This window comes from Cebidichthys violaceus, unplaced genomic scaffold (assembly GCF_023349555.1).
Source record: "Cebidichthys violaceus isolate CVI_PGR_0920_01 unplaced genomic scaffold, fCebVio1.0.p SCAF_19, whole genome shotgun sequence".
NCBI lineage: Eukaryota > Metazoa > Chordata > Actinopteri > Perciformes > Stichaeidae > Cebidichthys > Cebidichthys violaceus.
This window is the reverse complement of record NW_027176361.1, coordinates 5,884,490-5,905,041: the sequence shown is the minus strand read 5'-3', so window position 1 is coordinate 5,905,041 and position 20,552 is coordinate 5,884,490. Positions and strand designations below refer to the sequence as shown.

At 40.2% G+C, this 20,552-nt stretch overlaps 1 protein-coding gene across 3 annotated transcripts in view; it reads left to right on the top strand.

Annotated features, from left to right (window-relative positions):
* elavl2 (ELAV like neuron-specific RNA binding protein 2) overlaps window positions 1-20,552 on the top strand; it is a 30,275-nt gene that overhangs the window by 722 nt on the left and 9,001 nt on the right. Inside the window, exons 1-4 of one of the 3 annotated variants that reach the window (XM_068713371.1) lie at window positions 1,210-1,300; window positions 12,901-12,991; window positions 13,961-14,204; window positions 19,246-19,349. In XM_068713371.1, coding sequence (XP_068569472.1) covers window positions 12,920-12,991; window positions 13,961-14,204; window positions 19,246-19,349 — 420 coding nt within the window. In that variant the 5' untranslated portion in view covers window positions 1,210-1,300; window positions 12,901-12,919. Of the gene's footprint in view, window positions 1-1,209; window positions 1,301-12,900; window positions 12,992-13,960; window positions 14,205-19,245; window positions 19,350-20,552 lie in introns of those variants that run through there. The other 2 variants (XM_068713372.1, XM_068713370.1) reach the window with 2 other exon arrangements.

Here is a 20,552-nt window from a genome sequence, read left to right as displayed (position 1 = left end):
TGCAGTCTCGGGCTGTCTTATTGCATGCAAACGCGACCGGAAAGTAACCGTGGTACATTCATGTTTCCAATGACGGCTGATGTCCAACTCTGAATTGCGGTGCCTTTGGCATATTTTACGATAGGATTAGTAGGCTGTCTCTGCACATGTGCTCATTTCAAAATCTTCCAGGATTTCAGACATGGACGTGTTTATTGCTCTTGTGTGTAGATATATAGGCCCCGGTAGAGTGCTGAAAACGTGGGATCCGCATAGTTGTCGGTTATGTTACTGCATCTAAAGTAAAAACGTAATGTTGGAAATATCGGACTATAGCCTACACTGTTTTATATATAGAATTTCACATTAGTTATTGAAATAATGGCTGCATTAAACAGAATTATTATTTTCTTCTTTATCTGAGCTCTTTATCAAAACTTGCATTTTAATGTTTTTTTTTTAAAAACATGGTCAAATAGAAATGCATAGGTTATTGCAAGGACGGCGTCTTCGATATAAAGTTAAAATAGCATAGGGCCGAGGTGTAACTTCAGTGCAACTCTAAAATGAGTGATGCTATATAGGTTTAAGTGCAGCATGTGTGTTGCGCTACTTGGAGTAGCTGGATGACGTGTTGTAAGTTCTGCTGTCATAGACATATTTGTATGGGATTTCTGAATTCAAACGCAGGTCTTAATTGTAAAGTGCAGACAAGCCTATTATTCCTTTACTAAAATAAATCAGTGTCTGAATTTGGATCCTCATCTTTGTATGCCAAATGCCACTTATCAGCATTCCCATTTTATTAGGTTTTGCTTATTTTTATATCTAGGCCTATATTAATGCCAGATACATGTCTGTCCTGTAGGCGCAAAAGTAACAGTGGCGCCAATTAAATCTCAAACAGACACAGCAATGTTTTCAAATATCTGTCGTAATGGTAGTGGATCAAATTAAACGGTTTCTAATGGAGCTGGTTTCCCCTGAATAGCCCAGGGACTCTGGTGCCACCCTGACACTGCTCCAGAAAAATCCATTGTTGTGTTTTTCCTTTGCATTGACCGTTTTAGCCGAAATGCCTCAGAGGCTAGGAAGCGTGAAGTAAAAGTAACGTTACACCTGCAGCAAATCAATTAGTTAATAGTGTATTTCCGGGTTTGAGACGGGCTCTACGCTGATTGGCAGAGGGTCTGATTAGTTTACTTGGGTAGCCGCGTTCCCGCCACCGCCCCCTTTTCAGCTGCGCAGACTGCGACCTAAAGTTAGATGTCTGCAGACTTTACTTCAATAAATACCCGTGACACCGATTGAACACCTCAAGGTAAGACGCAACAAAGGAATAGTGCAAACATATTAAAAATTCAACTATGCCGAAAATGCACATGCAAAAAAAAAGAAGCATTTCACGAGTGGTGGTAGCTAGCAAGGTCTAACAAAAGCTGGCCTGCAAGCCAACAAGTCTGACATATATCGTGTTTTAACATAACAATGGTCAGTATCATGTGAACTAAAGCTAGCAACATGACTCATTCGTGTTACTACAAAGCGCATATCCAAATATCGGTGCTAGCTAACATGCAAGACTTGCCCCTGTGTAGTGAGAACGGAGCACCGCAAACTTTGTTCCTTAAACGCCGCAGTTAACGCCAAGCTGAATCTCCATGACTTCGTTCAGGTTTCTTCCCAACCACGCCACATGGTGGTGTAACCATTAAGACTAGCATGGCGGTGCAGTTTTTAAAAAAAGTGAGATTTGTTTGTTGCAACAAATGTTTTGTCCATTTAGCATCCTGGGAGAATTCACTCAGTAATTTGCACTTTGCATGAACCGTGTTCAGTCGCAGCTGGTCGTGGTGCGCAGATTGCCCGCAGTGGCACAGGTGTCACAGATTAATCAATTAGCAATGCAGCCATCAGCTATCCCCCCTCGAGCCACTTCACGGTGTAGCTCGCCAATGAACGCCTTTACCTTTTTTAAACTCAATTGGGAGCAATAGGCACTGCTGACCTTTATTAACATGGCAATGGGTTTAATCCAGACGATGTTTACATGAATGGATTCATGCATGTATGAAGCAGGTGTACTTTTAGTAGTGATAATTTATACCAATTATTTATCATTTTTTTTAAAAATACTTTTAAACATTAGTATATTTGTTTAGCTGTGAGTTCATTCTATGTACATAATGGCCATTATTTTAAGTATCTGATTAATTTTTATTTTACCAGTACATGAAACCGCCTGTAGCTGTATGTGATGTTTAACATTAATGACAGTAGTCATAATTTACTAACTTATGTTACGGGGAGTCATGTGGTTCCACATGCTAATGAGCGGTTAACTGTCCACTTGTAAATGTTCAGAAAGTATGTTTTTGGGTTCATGCAACTCCTGCTGTAGTAACAGGGTGTTGTTCATTGTAGTTGTAGTGCTCAAGGGCTGGGATGGCTACTTGTGGTATAAACAAAGGCTTATGATTGTGGTGGCCTCTGTGGCCTCGAGTATTGAGCAGGTGAATGTGCTGAAGTCACAGGCATCTGAGTTATAGTTGGCAGTCAGTGAGTAATCTTCAATTGGTAGTTCATGAAAAGATTATGTTGTCGAGCAGCAAAGAGCTTGACCAGTTAATTTACCTGGAGGTTGCCAACACACAGGACATCTGTGGTCCTGTGGGCATAGAGGGGGTGGGGGGGGGGGGGGGGGGGCAGCAGCCTAGCAAAAGGTAGTGGGGCTGCTTGATGAGGGTTTAAGTGTGTGAGAACGTCTTTACCAGGCTATGAGTGGAGATTCCTGGTATTTGTAAGTTTGAACATAATTTATAAGGTTATATAAGAGTTTGCATGCTGGAGTTTGCTGATTATTATATGTGGTTTCCTAATGTAACATTTCAAGTATTGACTTTGTAAAATGAGGCATTAGTAAGAGTGATGTGATTAAAAGACCTGATTTAAATATACCACCTATAACTCTTTGTATGCAAAATAACATTTTATTTAAAAAAAATCTATTTTACTTGGGTGTTTTACTTGTAGTGATGTTGTGGAATTTTGCTATTAATAGCTGATAATATATGTTATTTTTATAAGGCTTTAAAAGGTACCCAAAAGCCACTATCGGTTAATACGTTCAGCTTTAGTATAGATGGGAGTTGCCCTCATGTTCCTATTTATATATGCTGCTCTGAGGCATATTTCCTCTTCCGTGTCCATGCAACTTCCACAATTTCAGCAGCCTCTGTGCTTGTGAGAGCGACAAGAGATAAGAGTGGCTGTCTTTATGTATTATTGAGCCCCCCACGTTTGCCTTTCTAAATAAAGGCTGCTGACAGAGTGACTAAAATACAGGACAGTGAATGAACTTCCAAAGGCCACATGGATGTGTGCTGCTGTCAGAACTGGGTTAGTATACAGTGGTTGGATTTAGCAAAAAAAAGCTATTTTGCCCCCTTTGTCCTTCTTAAAGGCCCATCCCCCTTTCTCCTCGTCATCACCCCCCCCCCCCTGCAGTTCATCTAGTCTGAGGTCTGTGGATGCTGCCACAGGACCGTTTTCATTTGGTCCTCGATGTCTGTTGGCCACAGGGGGGCCCTCCTTCTCTGTGTGTGTGTGTGTGTGTGTGTGTGTGTGTGTGTGTGTGTGTGTGTGTGTGTGTGTGTGTGTGTGTGTGTGTGTGTGTGTGTGTGTGTGTGTGTGTGTGTGTGTGTGTGTGTGTGTGTGTGTGTGTGTGTGTGTGTGTGTGTGTGGGGGTGTGTGTGTGTGTGGGGGTGTGTGTGTGGGGGTGTGTGTGTGTGTGGGGGTGTGTGTGTGTGGGGGTGGGTATGGGCCATTACTGAAGGCCAGCAATGCAGCGTTCTTGACCCTGTCACTGCATCATGGCAGCTTCTATAGATCACATCTCACGCTCTCTGTAGGTGTTATGTGGCGCGTGTTTCATGTTTGGGTGTTTTAGCGTGTAGGCCTATGATGGTGAGAAGCAATGTAGCATAAATAAACCCAGTGGTGTCTAAACATTTATTTTTGTATTGAATTGGAGCTCATAGCGGCTGTATTGTAATGGGTAAACACTAATTCAGTGAGGAATGCACCGATACAAGTACTTGCATTTGAGTACTTAATGACACCATTACAGTTCTAACTTTGAAGCGCGTTTTATTTTTTATCAGATGTTCCCCACATTCTGACTGTCACAAATTAAATATACAAGATGAAGCTGTTGCTGACATTCAACGTTGTGTGTCCCTTTTACAAGCAGAGCATTGTTTGCAGTAGGGATGTTAATAAGTAACTGTTTAACCGTGTAGTTAGACAGTTCAAAGAAATGTATCTTCTTTTTTAGAACTCAAAGGAGTGGCTTTAGAATAGCTGGTCCACCTTAGAGGTCTGCCCACCTCCACTGCTCCTGAGCTGTTGCTGACTTCCGGGTTAACCCCCGCTTTAATCAGCAGGTGGCTGGCAAGCAAGACACGGGAGTTTGGCTTGGGTCTCCCGAGGAGTTGTTGTATCTCGACAAATAAATGTACACAAACTGCACTACTACATTTACAGCTATAACGTTTCATTCTCATTATCACACTCTCTCTTGACCGGACACTGGCAAACATTACGTCGGGCTTGCAATACACTGGTGGAAACCCTGACCGAGTATGCCAGGAAGACACACTTCACCGCTAGACTAATTCATGTGGTGGAGACGAAAGTGGCTTCATGCGACAACGTCGGCTACATTGTGGCTGCTTCCTCTGCCGGATGGGTGAGCTGGGGACCGCCCGTTTTGATCACGGTTGGCGGTAAATGATGGATTTAAGGCGTTTGTGCATTGGGTTATTGTTGCAGCTGGGCGTCCCTTTAGGCTCAGCTGATGAAAGGTAGACGTCACGTTGTATCAGAGTAGTTTTTTGAGCGAGTACATGAGCACAGTATCGGTGTAGGTGCATCCCTACATTTAGAGTTTGGGGCTTGACTACTAAAGTCACAAAATCAAAGCAAGGTTAATGCTCTAAGACCTCCTGTGTTTCGGTCCCGAGAGCGATATCTGGGCTTTGCATGTTGAGCAATAGAGAGTACGGATTTGATACCAGTGTTTAATTAATAAGCTGTATGCTGTATGTGTGAGGCAATATCAGGCCCAAAAAGTTGCCATTTTGAACATATGGCTTGTTGTCCTTTCTGTTGGGTAATTCTGGCATCAACATCTAATATTAAGTACAGCTTTAGTCTTACAGCCTTTTTTGTGATATACTGCCTGCACACCTTTATATTATATTCAGTATCTGAAAATGATGTACTGCTATGTTACAGAGGTTTCACCATCAATCCATTCTTTGGTTCTTACTTTTAGAGTTTTATTACAAGTACAACATTTGGCATTTTCAGAATAAATACATTTAGCAATGATTACTTGTTATTTAGTTTGAATCAAAACACCTGTGTTAACTCTTATTCATAACTAATATATATATATATATATATATATAAGCAATAGTTATGAATAAGAAGCTGCAATTCATTTGATCATAACAGACTTTGACTCTTTTCTTTTTTTATGAAATAAAAGAAAATTGTGAGAACAGAGTAGGAAGAATACTCATATTTACAAGCAGTGACAACTTGACATTTTTTACATTGGTTCAGCATCAAGCCAGAAAGAATAAAACATGCCTCTAGTCAAAATTTCAGAATAAGTCAATATTGATGAACAAGTGCTGCAGTCTCTTGAGCAACACAAACTACCCAACTGAATTGTTTTTCAGGCAGACTCTGTGTTAGATGTTTTGTGTTGTTGTGGAATCGTGCACTTCTACTTTGGAGGCAGACTGCCAATTAGAATTCAGTAATGCATCCCTTTTCAGTATTATTCTGACTGGCTCTGGTATGAGCTGCAGCATAACTAACCTGCGCTCAACCCTACCCACTGATATTTGGTTTACATGCACAAAATATTTGTTTTTTTGCCCATATCCTGTAAAAGACAATGGTCCTACTAGGCTGTTTACATGGCTAAAATTAATATTCCACTATTTTGTTTACATGCAGTCGTGTATTCTCCGATAAAAGTATATAATATGAATACGGCCTCCCTCTTTCATTCCTTCATCCGCTCTCTTAAAAAGGTTGACGTTGCATTGTCAAAAACCTGTTGATATCCAAGTCTTTCATAATTTCAGGTGTTTATCTCCTTCCGACCAGAAATGTGGACTTTTCTTTTTGGGCGTGGATCTCTGCAAACTGTTGGTAGTTGGTTTGTGTATAACTGTTGTGCAACACACAGAGCTGACCGGCGGCAGGAAGGAGGCCTTGTGTCTCAAGCTGTAGTAAAAACTCCAACTGAGACAAATATTCCAAATGGATTTTATACATGTCCAAAGATGCTAAATGCCAAACAAAACTAATGTCTTTATCGGAAAATGCTCCATTGGGAATAAGACCTAATTAGACTGAATAGATGATCTTCTTTTTTGAGACGCGGTATATGCTGATATTTGGGTTTTTGAGAAAAACTCATATTTCTGATCAGAAGGAGAAACACGCCTCCTTTTAAACATTATGAAAGATTGATATCCGATAAAATGTTTTTGTTGCAAATATTGCAACTCCGACATTTTCAAGCGGGTGGTTGAAGGAATGAAAGAGGGAGACTGTAGTTTGCACTGTAATACAAGTCCACCACCTGTTGTGTTATTCGGCAAATGCAAACCTGCATGTAAATGGCATATTAGTGGAGTATTCATTGTCATTAGCCATGTAAACAGCCACGACAGACCTTATCGGAGCATAATCATCTTATCATCTTTAAATGTTAATCTGTAAGCAAAGCTGATTTGCTAGTAGGAATGGTGAAACTATAAATACATTGAAACACTGAGCAGAGTTTGGAGGCGTGGACCGCTGAGCAACAGACAGGAGTCGTCCTGCCACCCTGTAATGTGAATTACATGTTGAACAATGTTTCCTTGTTGTCAGCAGAAAAGATGGGCTACAAAATTCATGGGAACAGGTGCAATTATGATCAAAGTATGAGTCATTTTAAGGTAATGCGTGTATTTGATGTACACCAGGGACAGCTACATGAGTGTATTATTATTTATTTTTTTTATCAAAAAGTGAAATCGGTTAAGATGTACATGTGTGATGCTTTCACCCAAACGTATTACTTCACCATAATTACTACTTGTACAGTACACCGTATGTTTCTCATCAAGGTACAGGTAGTCTGGGTCATTTTACAGCATTGTTTGTTTTAGCATTTTGCCTTTTTGTATTCTTCAGTGTGTGAGTAGACGACTGGTCACATCTGTGTTTTCGACTAGGATATTTTAAACTGTTACTTGTGGGCTTTTCGTTTTCAAGGACAGGCTGAGCATGTCAGTGTGTGCACTTTGGAGTTTTTCACTCTGCAGCTTGTCACGCATACTTGGTCAATTTAATCCTCCGAGGAGCTAGTAGCAGAGATGCGTGCCTCCTCACTTTAAGTGCTCAGTGTCACATCAGTACATGCTGATCTTGCTGTTGGCTTCAGGTTCATGTTTGAGAAGTTCTGCTGTTAGTCAGATCTGTGTGGGCAAAATTGCCTAATTATTTTTATATGACAAAATCTTAAAACTTTTTCCTACTGCATTTCCCCTCATCGATCTATTTTGTGAAAAATACAGAATTTTATCTTGTGTTTTGATCCCATAAAAGGTGTTAAAGAAATGGACTTAACTCTATCATTTGATAGACTGACTGAGGAAAAAGGATGCCAAAGGCCTTTTCAACCAATGCCGAATCAAATATTACCATTTTGTGCAAAATGCAATGCAGTTTAGTGCATTTAGCCTTGTTGCTGCGTCCCCTTATCGCTCAGATATTTGAATTATTTTATTTACTACTTGCAATTACTAGATTGCTTGATGGCCTTCCTTGACTGAAACTGCGGTCAATTGAAAGTAATCCTATTGCTTGATTTGTCCAACCAACTGTCGCTGAACAGGAGTTAAGGATGAAATGTTATCGGGTTGTGACTGATTCAATAACAGTTGATTTCCAGCTATGAAATTTAGCCTCATAACACCCACTGAAAGTCACTTTTCCATGTAATTAATTAGCACAATCAATGAGCTGCTCAAACAGAACCAGCACCACCAGCTTAAGAGGGTGGAGCATGACGCATGGTTAAGACACAAAACTAAAGTATAGTACCTGTCTAAGTATTTATGGACCAGGCTGTGTCTTTAGTTTGAAATGTCCCTTATGGTTTTTGCATATTGTCAAAATGACAATATAGATTCAAGCTCGCGTGTGAAGTCGAAATCGTTCTTTTTGTTTGAATTGTGAATCTCTGTCTTCTCTTCCTAGTAACACTGCGTGCAGAGGCTTTTTCCCCCTTGTGAGAAGGCTGTGGGATCTGAGAGTACCAATAACTAAACACGCTACACTTTAATGAGTCCTAAAAGGCAGCCAGCACAGTGGGGTAAAACTGTGGAGGTGGGTGGGTTTATCTAAGCAATGATGGGAAAACAAAAAAAGAACCGTGTGGTCTTTATCTGGGGCTGGTTCTGACGAAAACTGTGAGGCAAGGCCTCTAGGGAAACGAGATGCTCCGCACTCAAATGCCTGCGCTAAGAGGAAGCTGCTGGCTGGCTGCACACAGTGAAAGCCTTGTATGACATTTTTGGGGAGAGGCATGTTGCCAAGCTCTCTCTTCCAAGTGTTTATCTAATGAAATATTTCTGCCTTGTGGCACTATCTCAAGCGGGACAATAGCCAATGTTTGTGCTTTGTACTTGCAATAAAAGGTGAAGCATATGAAATGGAGATTGAAGTAAGTCATTTTCTTCAACACAATATGTTGTGTTGGTGCTGTTTTTCTCACAGTTGCTATACATGTGGGGAGGCCCTTTGTGGCTTATAATTGTGATTTATTTTTATTTTTTTTCACAAACTGGCTGAATATCACTAAGGATTTTGAATGCTTTCTCTTTGTGCCCTTCTTTGCCATCTTAACTGAACTGCAAAAAAAGTTGACGCGTGAAAGCAGAAAGCTACTTTTATTTTTGAAGTCACCGTTTGGTTTTATATTTTCAGACGCATAACAGATGGAAAAGCAGCAGGAGGGTTAAATTGACCTGCTCCTTGCGTCACTGGGATGCTTGCGGTGCGCTTGGTGTCATTGTTAACTGTACTTACCTCAGTTACTATTGTTTTATCAGTTAGTTTAAAGCTGATGAACAAACTGTGATTTGATATATCACCCAATCTGTCACATTGTTAACAAAAACAACTAGGCACCACAACTAGATGGTTGTTACAGATCCCCCCCGAACCGCAGATTAATTAGTTTAACGTTGTGAAATAAAGTTTTACTGACGATCGTTATCCGCCAATAGTAAAATATGCGATCAAGACATCGGCATTAATGCTTTTCTAGTCAGCGATCCTTGATGTTACTTTGTAAACAGCTCTGTGTTTGAATGAACAAGAGGAGAGCTAGTAACGATGGCAGCACCGCTGATGGCCAACGAAGGTTCCATTCAGTTAAATTATGTGTTCACATGTAATCAGAAAATGCAGTGTTGTTTAGAAACTTCAAAAAACATTTTTGAAGATGTTTTCACAACAACCTAAATAGATATTAGAGAGGGAATTATGACCAGTTTACAATATCTTAAGCTTATAATCATCAAAACTATAAATGACAAGATTAGTTTTAATCAATAAAGATAGTCTTTTATTTCCTTATTTGAGTTGTTTTTCCTTTATAAAAACAAAGTAAAAGGATAACCTTCTAGAACACAATTAAGTCCATTTACTGAAATTGTATCTGTGATGAATGAAAACATCGGCCTTGCTGCTTTCATAACTCATTCAAAGTTGTATAATCATATTCACATGTGAACCGTGGATTAATTACAGTTTACCTGAACCATCACAGTGTGAAATGTTTCACTGACATCGTTTTCCTCCAATGTTTTCCTCCAATCCGATCTCTGCTCGTGTTACATTGTAAAGAACCAATCCGTGTTGAAATTGACCGGAGCAGAGCTAGCAAAGAAGCTAGTAAAAGGACAATGAACGAAGGTTACATTATGATGCGTTCAAGCTCTGTTCGGTGAAAATGAGTATTGGGCAAAGGTAAACTATGACGTTATCATGATGTGTTCAGACTTCACAGCGGTTGAAATGATGTTTTAGACGATGGCAAACAAGTCTGGAGCCTTGTAGACCAGCTGCTATCCTCAAACAAAGAGATCTGTATCTGACACTATTGGTCATCAATGATCTGCAATAGTATCAGAGACAAAAAAAAAAACTTGATCAGGGATCTAAAAGTTATATTTGCTCCTTTTTTCTTTTGTGCTGATCCGATCTGTGAGTGTTATGATCCGTTGCACCACATCTCATCTCATCTGGGATGTTGTTTCTTCTAGTGAATGAAATTGATGGTACTAGGACGAGGTCATGTGGTTTGAAGCTCTTTGCTGTATGCCTGTAGTTTCTATTTTTTTACTTTGGGTTCTGTAGTCGGTGTGGATTGAGCTTGGTTTAGGGACATGCCAGTGAGTCAAATGAGTCATGTGTTTGCACTGAATATTGGCATTTCAGTTGTCTGCAGTACATTTAGAAGCCTGAACACAGTGAAAGTAAGGATGAATGAAACACAAAACAAGTCAGTCAGTAAGCTCTCAGTTACTATGAAGCAGCATGCAAATGATGCAGCTTAAGTGTATTTTCATACATTCACCGAGGAATCTGTAGAAATGTCAACAAACAGTGAAATGAACATATTGTCAGTGAGAGGATGTTGTTACTCGGATGTGAATGCGCTGCTGTGAGGAGGCTCTTTCACAGACTTCACGACTCAAACGCAGCTTCTCGAGTACTGGCTTGAGTTCACGGTGGTCCTGTCACAACGATGGATACTACAACAAATAATGGGGAACTACAAAAGTGACAACTTTCTATTTGCCTTGGAAAACACTCTGCGACCACTCTTGTTTCCCTGGCTTGATTTGGAGGATGTAAAACACTTGAAGCTTACAGCAACATGTGCTGCTGTTCTTTACACTCCTGATGAGCTCAACTCATTCTCCCTTCTGACGAGTGTTCTTCTGTGCACAGAGAGGGAATATATCTAGATAAATAACACTGTTAAATAGCTTGATTAAAGATGACAATGTATCAGTGAACCCTGATCACACGCACTCGTAGTACGCCTTCAGTTTTTCACACTGGGATAAGCTGGGGGCGCGATTATTTTCTAATCGAATAAGGGTCCAGAGCAGATCTACAGCTGTTTGATCTGACTTGCAATGAGCTGTTTGCTGCAGTTTGTCATTTCACGTGCATTTTATGTACATCATGACAGCAAGTGACGGCGACAGCTGAGATGTGGCAGTGTTGAAACGCTAGTGACAGAGAAAAGCAGCAAATTCAGGAAATGGCTTGTTTAAAAATCAAGGGGTTCCTCTTTTATCAAATACTAGTCTTCAGTCTTTCACTGAATGTGTAAAAGACAAATATCAGATGGAGCATGTGTGGAAGCAGCACATACAACTTATTTATTGAAATGTTGTGCATATACTAATAGACCACAGTGTGAGCAGTATATTTTAGGTGGCAGAGATATTTTAACAAAAAGCAATCAAGATGACATAAATAATTGAATCTCGCATTGTGTCCTGATGGAAAAAAGGATTTATTTGTTTGAATTCATCCTTTTCTATGGCTGAGTATGTTGAAACACTAAAATGCCACATTGGCTGTAGTTTGAGAAGCGCTCCACTAAGAAATATTGATCCGGTTTAAACCTGTTCAGTGCACCATTTGCAATGCTGTTCTCATCACTTGAGTAGAGAAAATCAATTTGCATTTGAGTTATTGCAGGTTGACATTTTCCCAAGATGCAACCAACAAGGTGCAACAAATTGATAAATGGAAGACTAAATGCTCAGTCATCTGTGCTGCATTTCTGAACAAAAAGCATGCAGCCTAAAAAGCTGCTATATTGTTTTAGATGTGTAACGTTGCTTTAATTTACCAACACCTAATGCAGATGGAACAATAGTCAAAATACAAATGTCCGGCCACTGAAGGAAAAGAAATTCAAAACTATGCGGAACAAGCACAATTGTTTCATGTTTTTCCTGAAAAGTTGAACATGGTGGCGCTGCTTGATGTGGCTTATTCTACTCCTGTGGACAAATCAAATGATTGAATGTTGTGTAAATAGCAGCATGTGACCCAAATAATGCAACATTTGTATTATATGTATCGTCAACTGTGACAAATTTTATTTTTTATACATTTAACAGATGTCCTTAAATAGTTTGAATGGTAATGTAAATCTGGTGCACTAGTTGTGTTCAGTGATGGGACTTGCTTTGGTTCACTATAGAGTATTAATATCTATTGTTGTAAGGGTAAGGTGAGCTGTAAACCTTTTAGTTTAGTTGTCTTTGTGCCACTCATCTCACCTTGATGATGTCACCAGTCTGTGGTTTGGTTTTAAAGTATGACATAGTTCACTGTGGATTAAGTTGTAATGCTTTTTTTCCCTGTGTGCTGAAGACTGGATAAAAGATGCAGGAGACTTGAGTATCAGCTCTTTTGCAGGATAGAAGTAATCGGAGCACATCAGTTGATTTGTACTTTCCAATTTCAGTGATCATCTTTGTGCCGCGCTCTTATCCATTATACTAATTTGCCGTTTCTCTGCTTGCTGTCGGTGTTGAGGCCAAGGTTCTCTCTTGACTGAACACTTCTACATTTCTGCCTTTTGCTCCTTTCTGAAGATGAATTGTGACTAAGTGAAACATTCCCTTTTTGCTTCTCCCTGGTTTAAGCACACGACCCACTCCCCAACAATGACATGTGTTCACCTCCGACTGTTGCTTTTGTTCCTGCTGATCTAACATGAAGTACTTTTTGTGTCCACATTTTCAGACGGCAACACCAAACTAACATGGCAGTGAGACTGTGCGATGTGGCTTCTCTGCTTAGAAGTGGATCGTGGGCTCCTGAGCCTTGGACTGGGGTCTGTGGCTCTTCTCTCTTGAAACACTTTGCCTGCTTTCTGTCTCAATGCTCAGGCCATACCAATGACGTTAGCTCTCTTATGCTTTGACCCTCTAATCAAATGAATCACATGTTCAATTTGGACTTCAGGTATTGGTATGGTCTAAGCCTGTCGACTAATTACTTTATCTCATAGAATTACTTTATGAAATGATGTGATGACAGTGATCTGCTTTGTGCACATGGTGAATCTGTTAACAAAGGATGCCTCTTCACATGTTAACGTGTTGCTTTAACTTATAACATATCGTTTAAGACCTGTTCACCTATGCTAACGTACTGGTGGCTGCAGCTGTAGGCTTTGCATACTGTTGTCTGATAAAATGTTTCACTTTTGTCACCACATTTCTCCTTAAAAGACATGTTTAAACATGCTACTCACCAGCTTGAACATTGCTTTATCAATAGTTAAGCTTCTGACAGATTAATAGACTTCTTCAGTAGAAAGTCTCCTCTGTTGTCCCAGAAACAAAAGCAGCCATCATGAACCGCAGAGAGAGGGAATTCATTGTGTCTATTTTCAACCTCTTTTTACCACCTGTGGTAGCACTCTAAGATCTAACATTTCACACTTGGTCAGACATCTACGCTTAAGTCACAAATTTGCATATTTTAAAAGCATGCCCTGAGCTCTTCTGAGGAAGAAGTATCTTTCTAAAAATGGAATGCCCTGTAATGTTTCTTTTATGCCACACTAACTTGTGTTAATGCACAATAAAAAAACAGCATGAGGAGTCTTTGTCTGACAGTCTGTTGACTTGTATGTTCCCTGCAATTTAGATGTTTTAATGATATTCCAGTTAGTTAGTATACCAACAAAACAATGTTTCAATTCATGAATAGCTTGCTTTGTAACTACTGGGTTTCTGTTGGATGATGTCGTCTAATTTACACGTGGTTTTGACTGGATTTGTTTCCGTCTCTTCAGCAGGTAATTGCTGCAATGGAAACACAGCTGTCCAACGGGCCAACCTGCAACAACACAAGCAACGGGCCCTCGACAATGTCGAACAACTGCTCCTCACCTGTCGAGTCAGGGAGCATAGAGGACAGTAAAACTAACTTGATAGTCAACTATCTGCCTCAGAACATGACCCAGGAGGAGTTAAAGAGTTTGTTCGGGAGCATCGGAGAAATTGAGTCCTGTAAACTAGTTCGAGACAAAATAACAGGTAACGCAACCATCTTCAATGCTGTGGCTGTTTATTCACGATGCGCTCTGAATTTATTAGTTGCAAGTGCGTGCTTTCATTTTGCCTTTAAGTCGGAACACAATTTGATTTTTTTACATTTATGTTCATATAGAGTAGATTCAATGTAAGTTTAACGTACAACAATATCAAACCCAATCAGTGAGGCCCTACAAGCAGGATTAAGTCCTTTTATGCATACACAGTATGACTATCTCTTTGTATATTTGACGTCTAGCATCATATCAAGAATACAAGCACTGTCTTTATTGACTGATTTATTTTTATTGCTATATTTTAGAAACGCACCAATGCTTCTCTCAGAGGCTATTTCCTTGGTTCTTTACTGCAGGAATTTCAAGACACTCAGATTACTTGCATTTTTACATTCCTTTTTTTCGGGCAGCTAGACGACTTGCAAATTATTCCATTTTTTTTTTTAATGAGGAATGCAGCTGGCAGAGACCCAGATTGCGAGTGTGACATGAGCGTGTAGATAATGAAGCTGAAGCCGCTGGATTCTTCTGCTCGCTGTTTTGATCAAGGTTACCTAGACCTCCTCCCAGCTGCTTCTTACAACGTAGTCAAATCGAGACATGAGCCTATTTGCCTTTTTGAGGATTTATAGACGCGTTTGTTTCGTTTGCGTTTGGTCCTGAAACATCTACAGCATTGGCTCAATGAACAGATCATTCCCTTGAAATGAGTCTGGAGGGCTGGGGCCTCCGATTGAGACGCGCTGTTGAACTAAAATGATAGAATGTATTAATTGTGGATTAACTTTAATCTGAGACTACAAGGTAGTTACCGTCACTAATTTAACATGGAAGATGTGCGCTCAGCCGCATCTGGTGTCGGAATATTGATTGTTTCACAGTGCTCCTCCCCCTTGTCGTCGCCGATCCCTGATGATGCTCATTGTGAACAACAAGCCTGTGTTGAAATCGTCAGGAGGAAACCTGTAACGTTGGCAGCACTAAAGCTAAGTTACAGTATGACGCGCTCCTTCTCGATTCAGTAGGAAATAGTATTTAGCGTTGTCATGATGTGCTCTAATGTAATCTGGTAGAATGTAGTTTTTGCCGATAATCTTGAATAAACACAGTTTTGAATGAAAGGTTTTCACAGCAATATAATAAATTGTATTAGACGGTGAATTATTACCTGTTTAACACAAGCTCTAAGCAGATTGTAATCTTATTCATTTGGTGACATCTTGGCTTTGGTATCTTTTAATTCTAATCTTTTATTTTCTAATCTTTGAATTGTGTGTTTTTGTGCAAATAACTACAGATGACTATCACAAAGTAAAAGGATACAATTTAGAATTTGACGATTCATGCTGACAAATATTTTTTTGAAACTGGTGAAAAAAAAAGTAGTTTGGAACCTTAAACTAACTGTTAAAACAAAACACCAAAAGCGCTGCGTATCGGCCAATATGGCTCATTGACGATCAGCGATCCGTGTTGGCAGCAAAATAACTGATCCACAAGCTGATCGGACCTCTGACTGAAAGCCGTGATGCAATCCAACCAGTGAGCTTTGTGATCCTTTGCATCCCTACTACCGTTTCCTACGGCTGCTAAAAATGTCAAGTGCTTCATGTACGTTTAGTAACCGTCTCCGTTTGCTTCTATAACCACACCATACCGTCTTTAACTAAGTAACTAACTTTGAAAAGTAAGTGGCAGCTCATTTGGTTTGTCACAGTATGACTGTTCTATGTATATCATCAAAGCGTTCATGTTTGATTTAATTGGTAGCAAGTGGTGGACCACACACCAGGATCTGTGTATTTGTGGAGATGGAAGGCATAAGGCGGCTATCATTATGCATTTACTGAATTTAGACTTTTGACATGCTGGAATGATGAAAACCGTCAAGTGTGTTGTCTTGCATGAAATAAATGCCCTGATGTAGTCATGCATACAAGAAACGCATTTGATTGTTGATGTGTGAAATGGTCTGAGCTGAATCGACAAGTGATCCTCGTTTTAAAACCGGTGTTGAACACAGTCTGCTCGGGTGATTGAACACAAACATGCTTGATAGGTTGCATATTTAGTGCAGCACGTGGGAACATAACACTCAAAGTAATTTAAGTGCAAGGAGATAAATGAAAGGAGTTGTTTGAAATCGGCCTGCTTTTTAGTGAAAAGGACTTGCGGCGATACTACATGCCCTCATAAAGTCAGGCAGTGGAAATGTAGGTTCAGATTTAAATCAAGTTTGGTCTTTTAGGTGATCTGTAAGCTGACACATTATTGGATAAACAAACATTTCTACATTTTATATTCATCTCGGGGATGTTCCCATGCTACCTTGGATAGTATGGTAATTGTACGTCAGTTGGTTTGTATGCTTGTCCTCTGCCTTATGCGGCCATCTTGTAAAAAATGCCAAATATTGTATGAAGCTGGTTGATGGATCTGTTGCGTCGCAGTCCTGTTCATCTTGTATTTGAGTGTTGGATAGTTGCGCACATCTGTGGAAACTTGTATGCGTCATGGTATTATTTTTTTTTTAGTATTCAACCAGTAAAGTAGCGTTTAGAAATGACACAAGCTTCACTTTGTTTTCAGAATGTGAGCTTCTGTTAGATTGGATTAGGAATGACAGTTGCTCCAGCATCTTTAGAGAAACCAAGTGTGTAGATGGGGTTTGTTTACGGCACAAATCCAAAGGCTCTTAGCATCAGCTTAGCATCAGCAGTGATCTTATTAGAGTAATTAGCCATATAAAAACAAATTGCCTTTTTTTTTATCAAAGAAATACAAATGTAGCCAGCTGGAAAGAGTGAGTTCTTATCTCTGGCTCTGGCAGAAGATACTTTCTAAACAGGACACTTAAGGAAGGCATATTTCTTTTGATGTAAATGTACACCACTGACATTAACACATTCAAACTAGTTTGTTTGTCTAAAACATAATGTGACTGTAACAACGCTTGCTCTGACGGAGTCGCTTAAGTTTCAGTGTGCTTATTATTACTTCATGTGCTACTGTCACATTTATTTAGTGTGTCACAACTTCAGTTTCAGTTGTTTGGTCACATTTGTAGAAACTGCTTCTTTGATTTAGTTTTTTTTAACCCCAGGACTGAGTCAGAAAGGAGGATTGATCCCTGCTGTTGAGCAGATGTTTTTGTCGATGCAGGTATTTCTGAAGCACCCATTTGATTGTACAGTTGGATTGATGACCAGCTTTTTCCCATCCGCACCAAATACCCAGCAGGCTATTACATATTAAGCAGCTAAGCTAGTATTATTTGAAGTTATTTTTAACTTAAAGCTTGAATTGGGTTGAGTAAAAACTGACTTCAAAATCAGTTGTGGGGGGAATTGTTATTCAAAGCCTCCAAGTCATTTCTTCGGAATGTTGCCTTGATTTCAATTTCAGCTCTACATAAAACCCGATCCCCTCCAGACTGTGTTGCTTTTGTCTCTCCCTTGGCCCTGTGGCAATGGATTTAAGCCAGCCTACATCTGTGTGCTGGTGCTACATCTGATGTTAAGTAATCACCAGAGAGATGCGTGCTTCTTCTTTGCTTTAAATGTTCTTGCCTTGGCTGCTGCTGCTGCTGCTGCAGCAGCTTAGTCTTTGTGTCGTTTTCCTCCCACTATGGGCAGCACTAGTCTTTTACTGGAAGCTGGATGCAGTTGTGTTTGAAAGTGCATCCCAGCATGTCTCTTCTACTCCTTAATGACAGCTGAAAGTGAGCAAGCTGTTTGTTATAGAAACATGGCTGAGGGCCCCCCCAGTCATAACAGCAGATGTAGTGGCTATGTCGACGTTCCATAGGAAGACATAACTATAAGGGCATAGCGTGCCCACGTGCTCCATGTATAGCAGAACGCAGTGAGGGAGGCGGTTTGCCCGCCGGGCTTAAGTAAAAGTGTCATTTCACCAGCTCATTTCAAAGGCTCGCCATCTTTCTGCTGGCTATAACAGTCCCTACGATTCAAGGTGAAATTAAGTTTATGAACTTCACTTGATCACAGCCGAACAACACATGAGAGCAGTGACTCATGGTGATAAAGCCAGCATGGATGCATATAGGGTGTTCAGATGTACAGTGAAGCTAAATTGATAGCGATGCTGCAAGCAATATTTGACAGTTGGATGTCTGTCTATTTCCCTTAATTAATACACAAATGTATTCTTGTTTAACATACTTTGAGTTTTGAATTCTCAAATGTATATATTGTCGCTATGTTACATACAGTTTATTATATTTCATAGTCTTGACTGTCTTCAACATGTAGGAGCTGATGTGGCCAATATCAAAACCTAAGAAAAGAAATCCTTTTTTTAATTTAGAGTCTTGGTTTAAAGTCTTGGTTTGTAATGAACAAATGAGGACCTCTCCTGTGAATGTCCCACCACAACCTGGACACACGATCAGTCATCTCTCGAAACGTGTCTTGGGCATTAGTGCGATACTGACGTATGTGGAAAATATTCACCAGATTTAATCATCAAGTTGCTTATGTACTGTATTAATAAGCTGGAGCTGGTGAACTTGACCGGCAGTGGAATTGCAGAGAGACCCAGCAGTGTGGGTGGAGGAAATTGAATTGCCTCTGTGCACATAAAGAGTGGGTGTCAATCTATTGTACATTTTAGAGATAAACTGTGGAGGGAGGGGAACACATTGAGCCTCGGCTGCTGCGCTGTGTCAGAGATGAGTTGGTGTAAAAGCAGAGCAATTGCCTGTCATTTTTAATATAAGACATGTTTGTCAAAGAGTTAGTTTGTGAAGTTACTATAGGTTGTGAGCCAAATAGATGTTGGAGGCCTGTGACCTCCTGTGTTCTTCATGCTCTGCCAAATAAGAAATAATAACCGACTTACATTTTTATACCCTGGTCTTACTGATTGTGGTTTATTTCTTGAGAAACTGCATTCATGAATCCTAAAGGCAGTTTTGTCCATGTTTAGTAGGTGTTTGTGTTTCGTCGTCTCTTTTCAGTTTCTATTAAGTGTGAGGTTTTATGCGTTTTCTGCTCTTGTGATTGCAGGGCAGAGCCTCGGCTATGGATTTGTGAATTACGTGGACCCGAAGGATGCAGAAAAAGCCATCAATACCTTAAATGGCTTGAGACTTCAGACCAAAACTATCAAGGTAAGATGTCATGCGTGTTTATTTTTTCAATCTCTTAACAGGCATTACCGTGTTCATTTTTATCTCCAGTAAGATGCCTAATCAGACGGTCATATTCAACTCACTCAAATCAGTTACCATTCATGACTGGCTGCAAAAATCCAAGATATGCCGTTCATGTCTAGCTCTCTGGGATGGAGTCGGAAGCATAATGAGGCTGGAGAAATGTGGGGTGGAAAGGGATAGCCTATTGTTAATCTGGGCACATGCAGCTTTGCCTTGGCCTCAAGTAGAGCAGAACTGTTTCTATGGTTGCATGTGCTGTAGCACTGCTGTATGCCTTTACAGGGAGGTAGCTTCCATTAGCATTCATCAGGCAATGTAGCACTCAATGTGCTGGTGGAGAAACTAATTTGCTTCATAGAGTGCTGCAGGATTTTGGGACGGTGTAGCCAGATTTTTTTTCACTGGTCTTACCTGGAGCTTGACATATCCCTTCTCACGTCAGGCAGAGGGGTGTTCATGAAAAATGTCTGTGGGCAAAATGTTTGCCTTCGAAAATGTGTTGAATGGCACAAAATTCGTGAGCTGTATGTTTGATTTGTTTTTAACACCTAAATACTATATTGAAAGTTGAAGATGAGGCATCCTCTTCACTCCCCACCTCTCTTCTGCAGTTCATACCTCTGAAAGTATAACATAGGAAAACAATTTTTAATATATCACACATCCAAAAATATCTAGCTGCCCTGTCAGAAGTGCAAATACACCCCAGTGAGGTGGAGGAATGTACTTTGCAAATATTAGCATCAAATGAAGTGTGAGGTGAGGCAGGGATGAGACAGAGCTCGGGAGGCGTCTGGCTGTGGACCGGGAGCTTTAGATTTCACGTTCACTTTGTCAGCCTCCCCTTCAGGGCAGGAGCTGGGTGAGCTCTGCAAAGTGGATGACCAATTGCAGTTCTTATCGATCCAAGAGCACAAAAAGGAAGGTTTAATTATAGTGAGTGATTATTTATTTTAATATATATTTCTTTTCTTTCCTATAATCCATTGCAAAAGATTATAAGGACTTGTTATGGGACCATTTCGCATGCCTGACACTGTAATTAAATGCAGCTGTAGTGCTTTTTAGGTTATTGATAGTCGTGTGGCAAGAACCTGGAGCCGCCGGACGAAAGAAAAGGCGAGGTTCATGTCAGCAGATTCATGACCTCTGTGATCT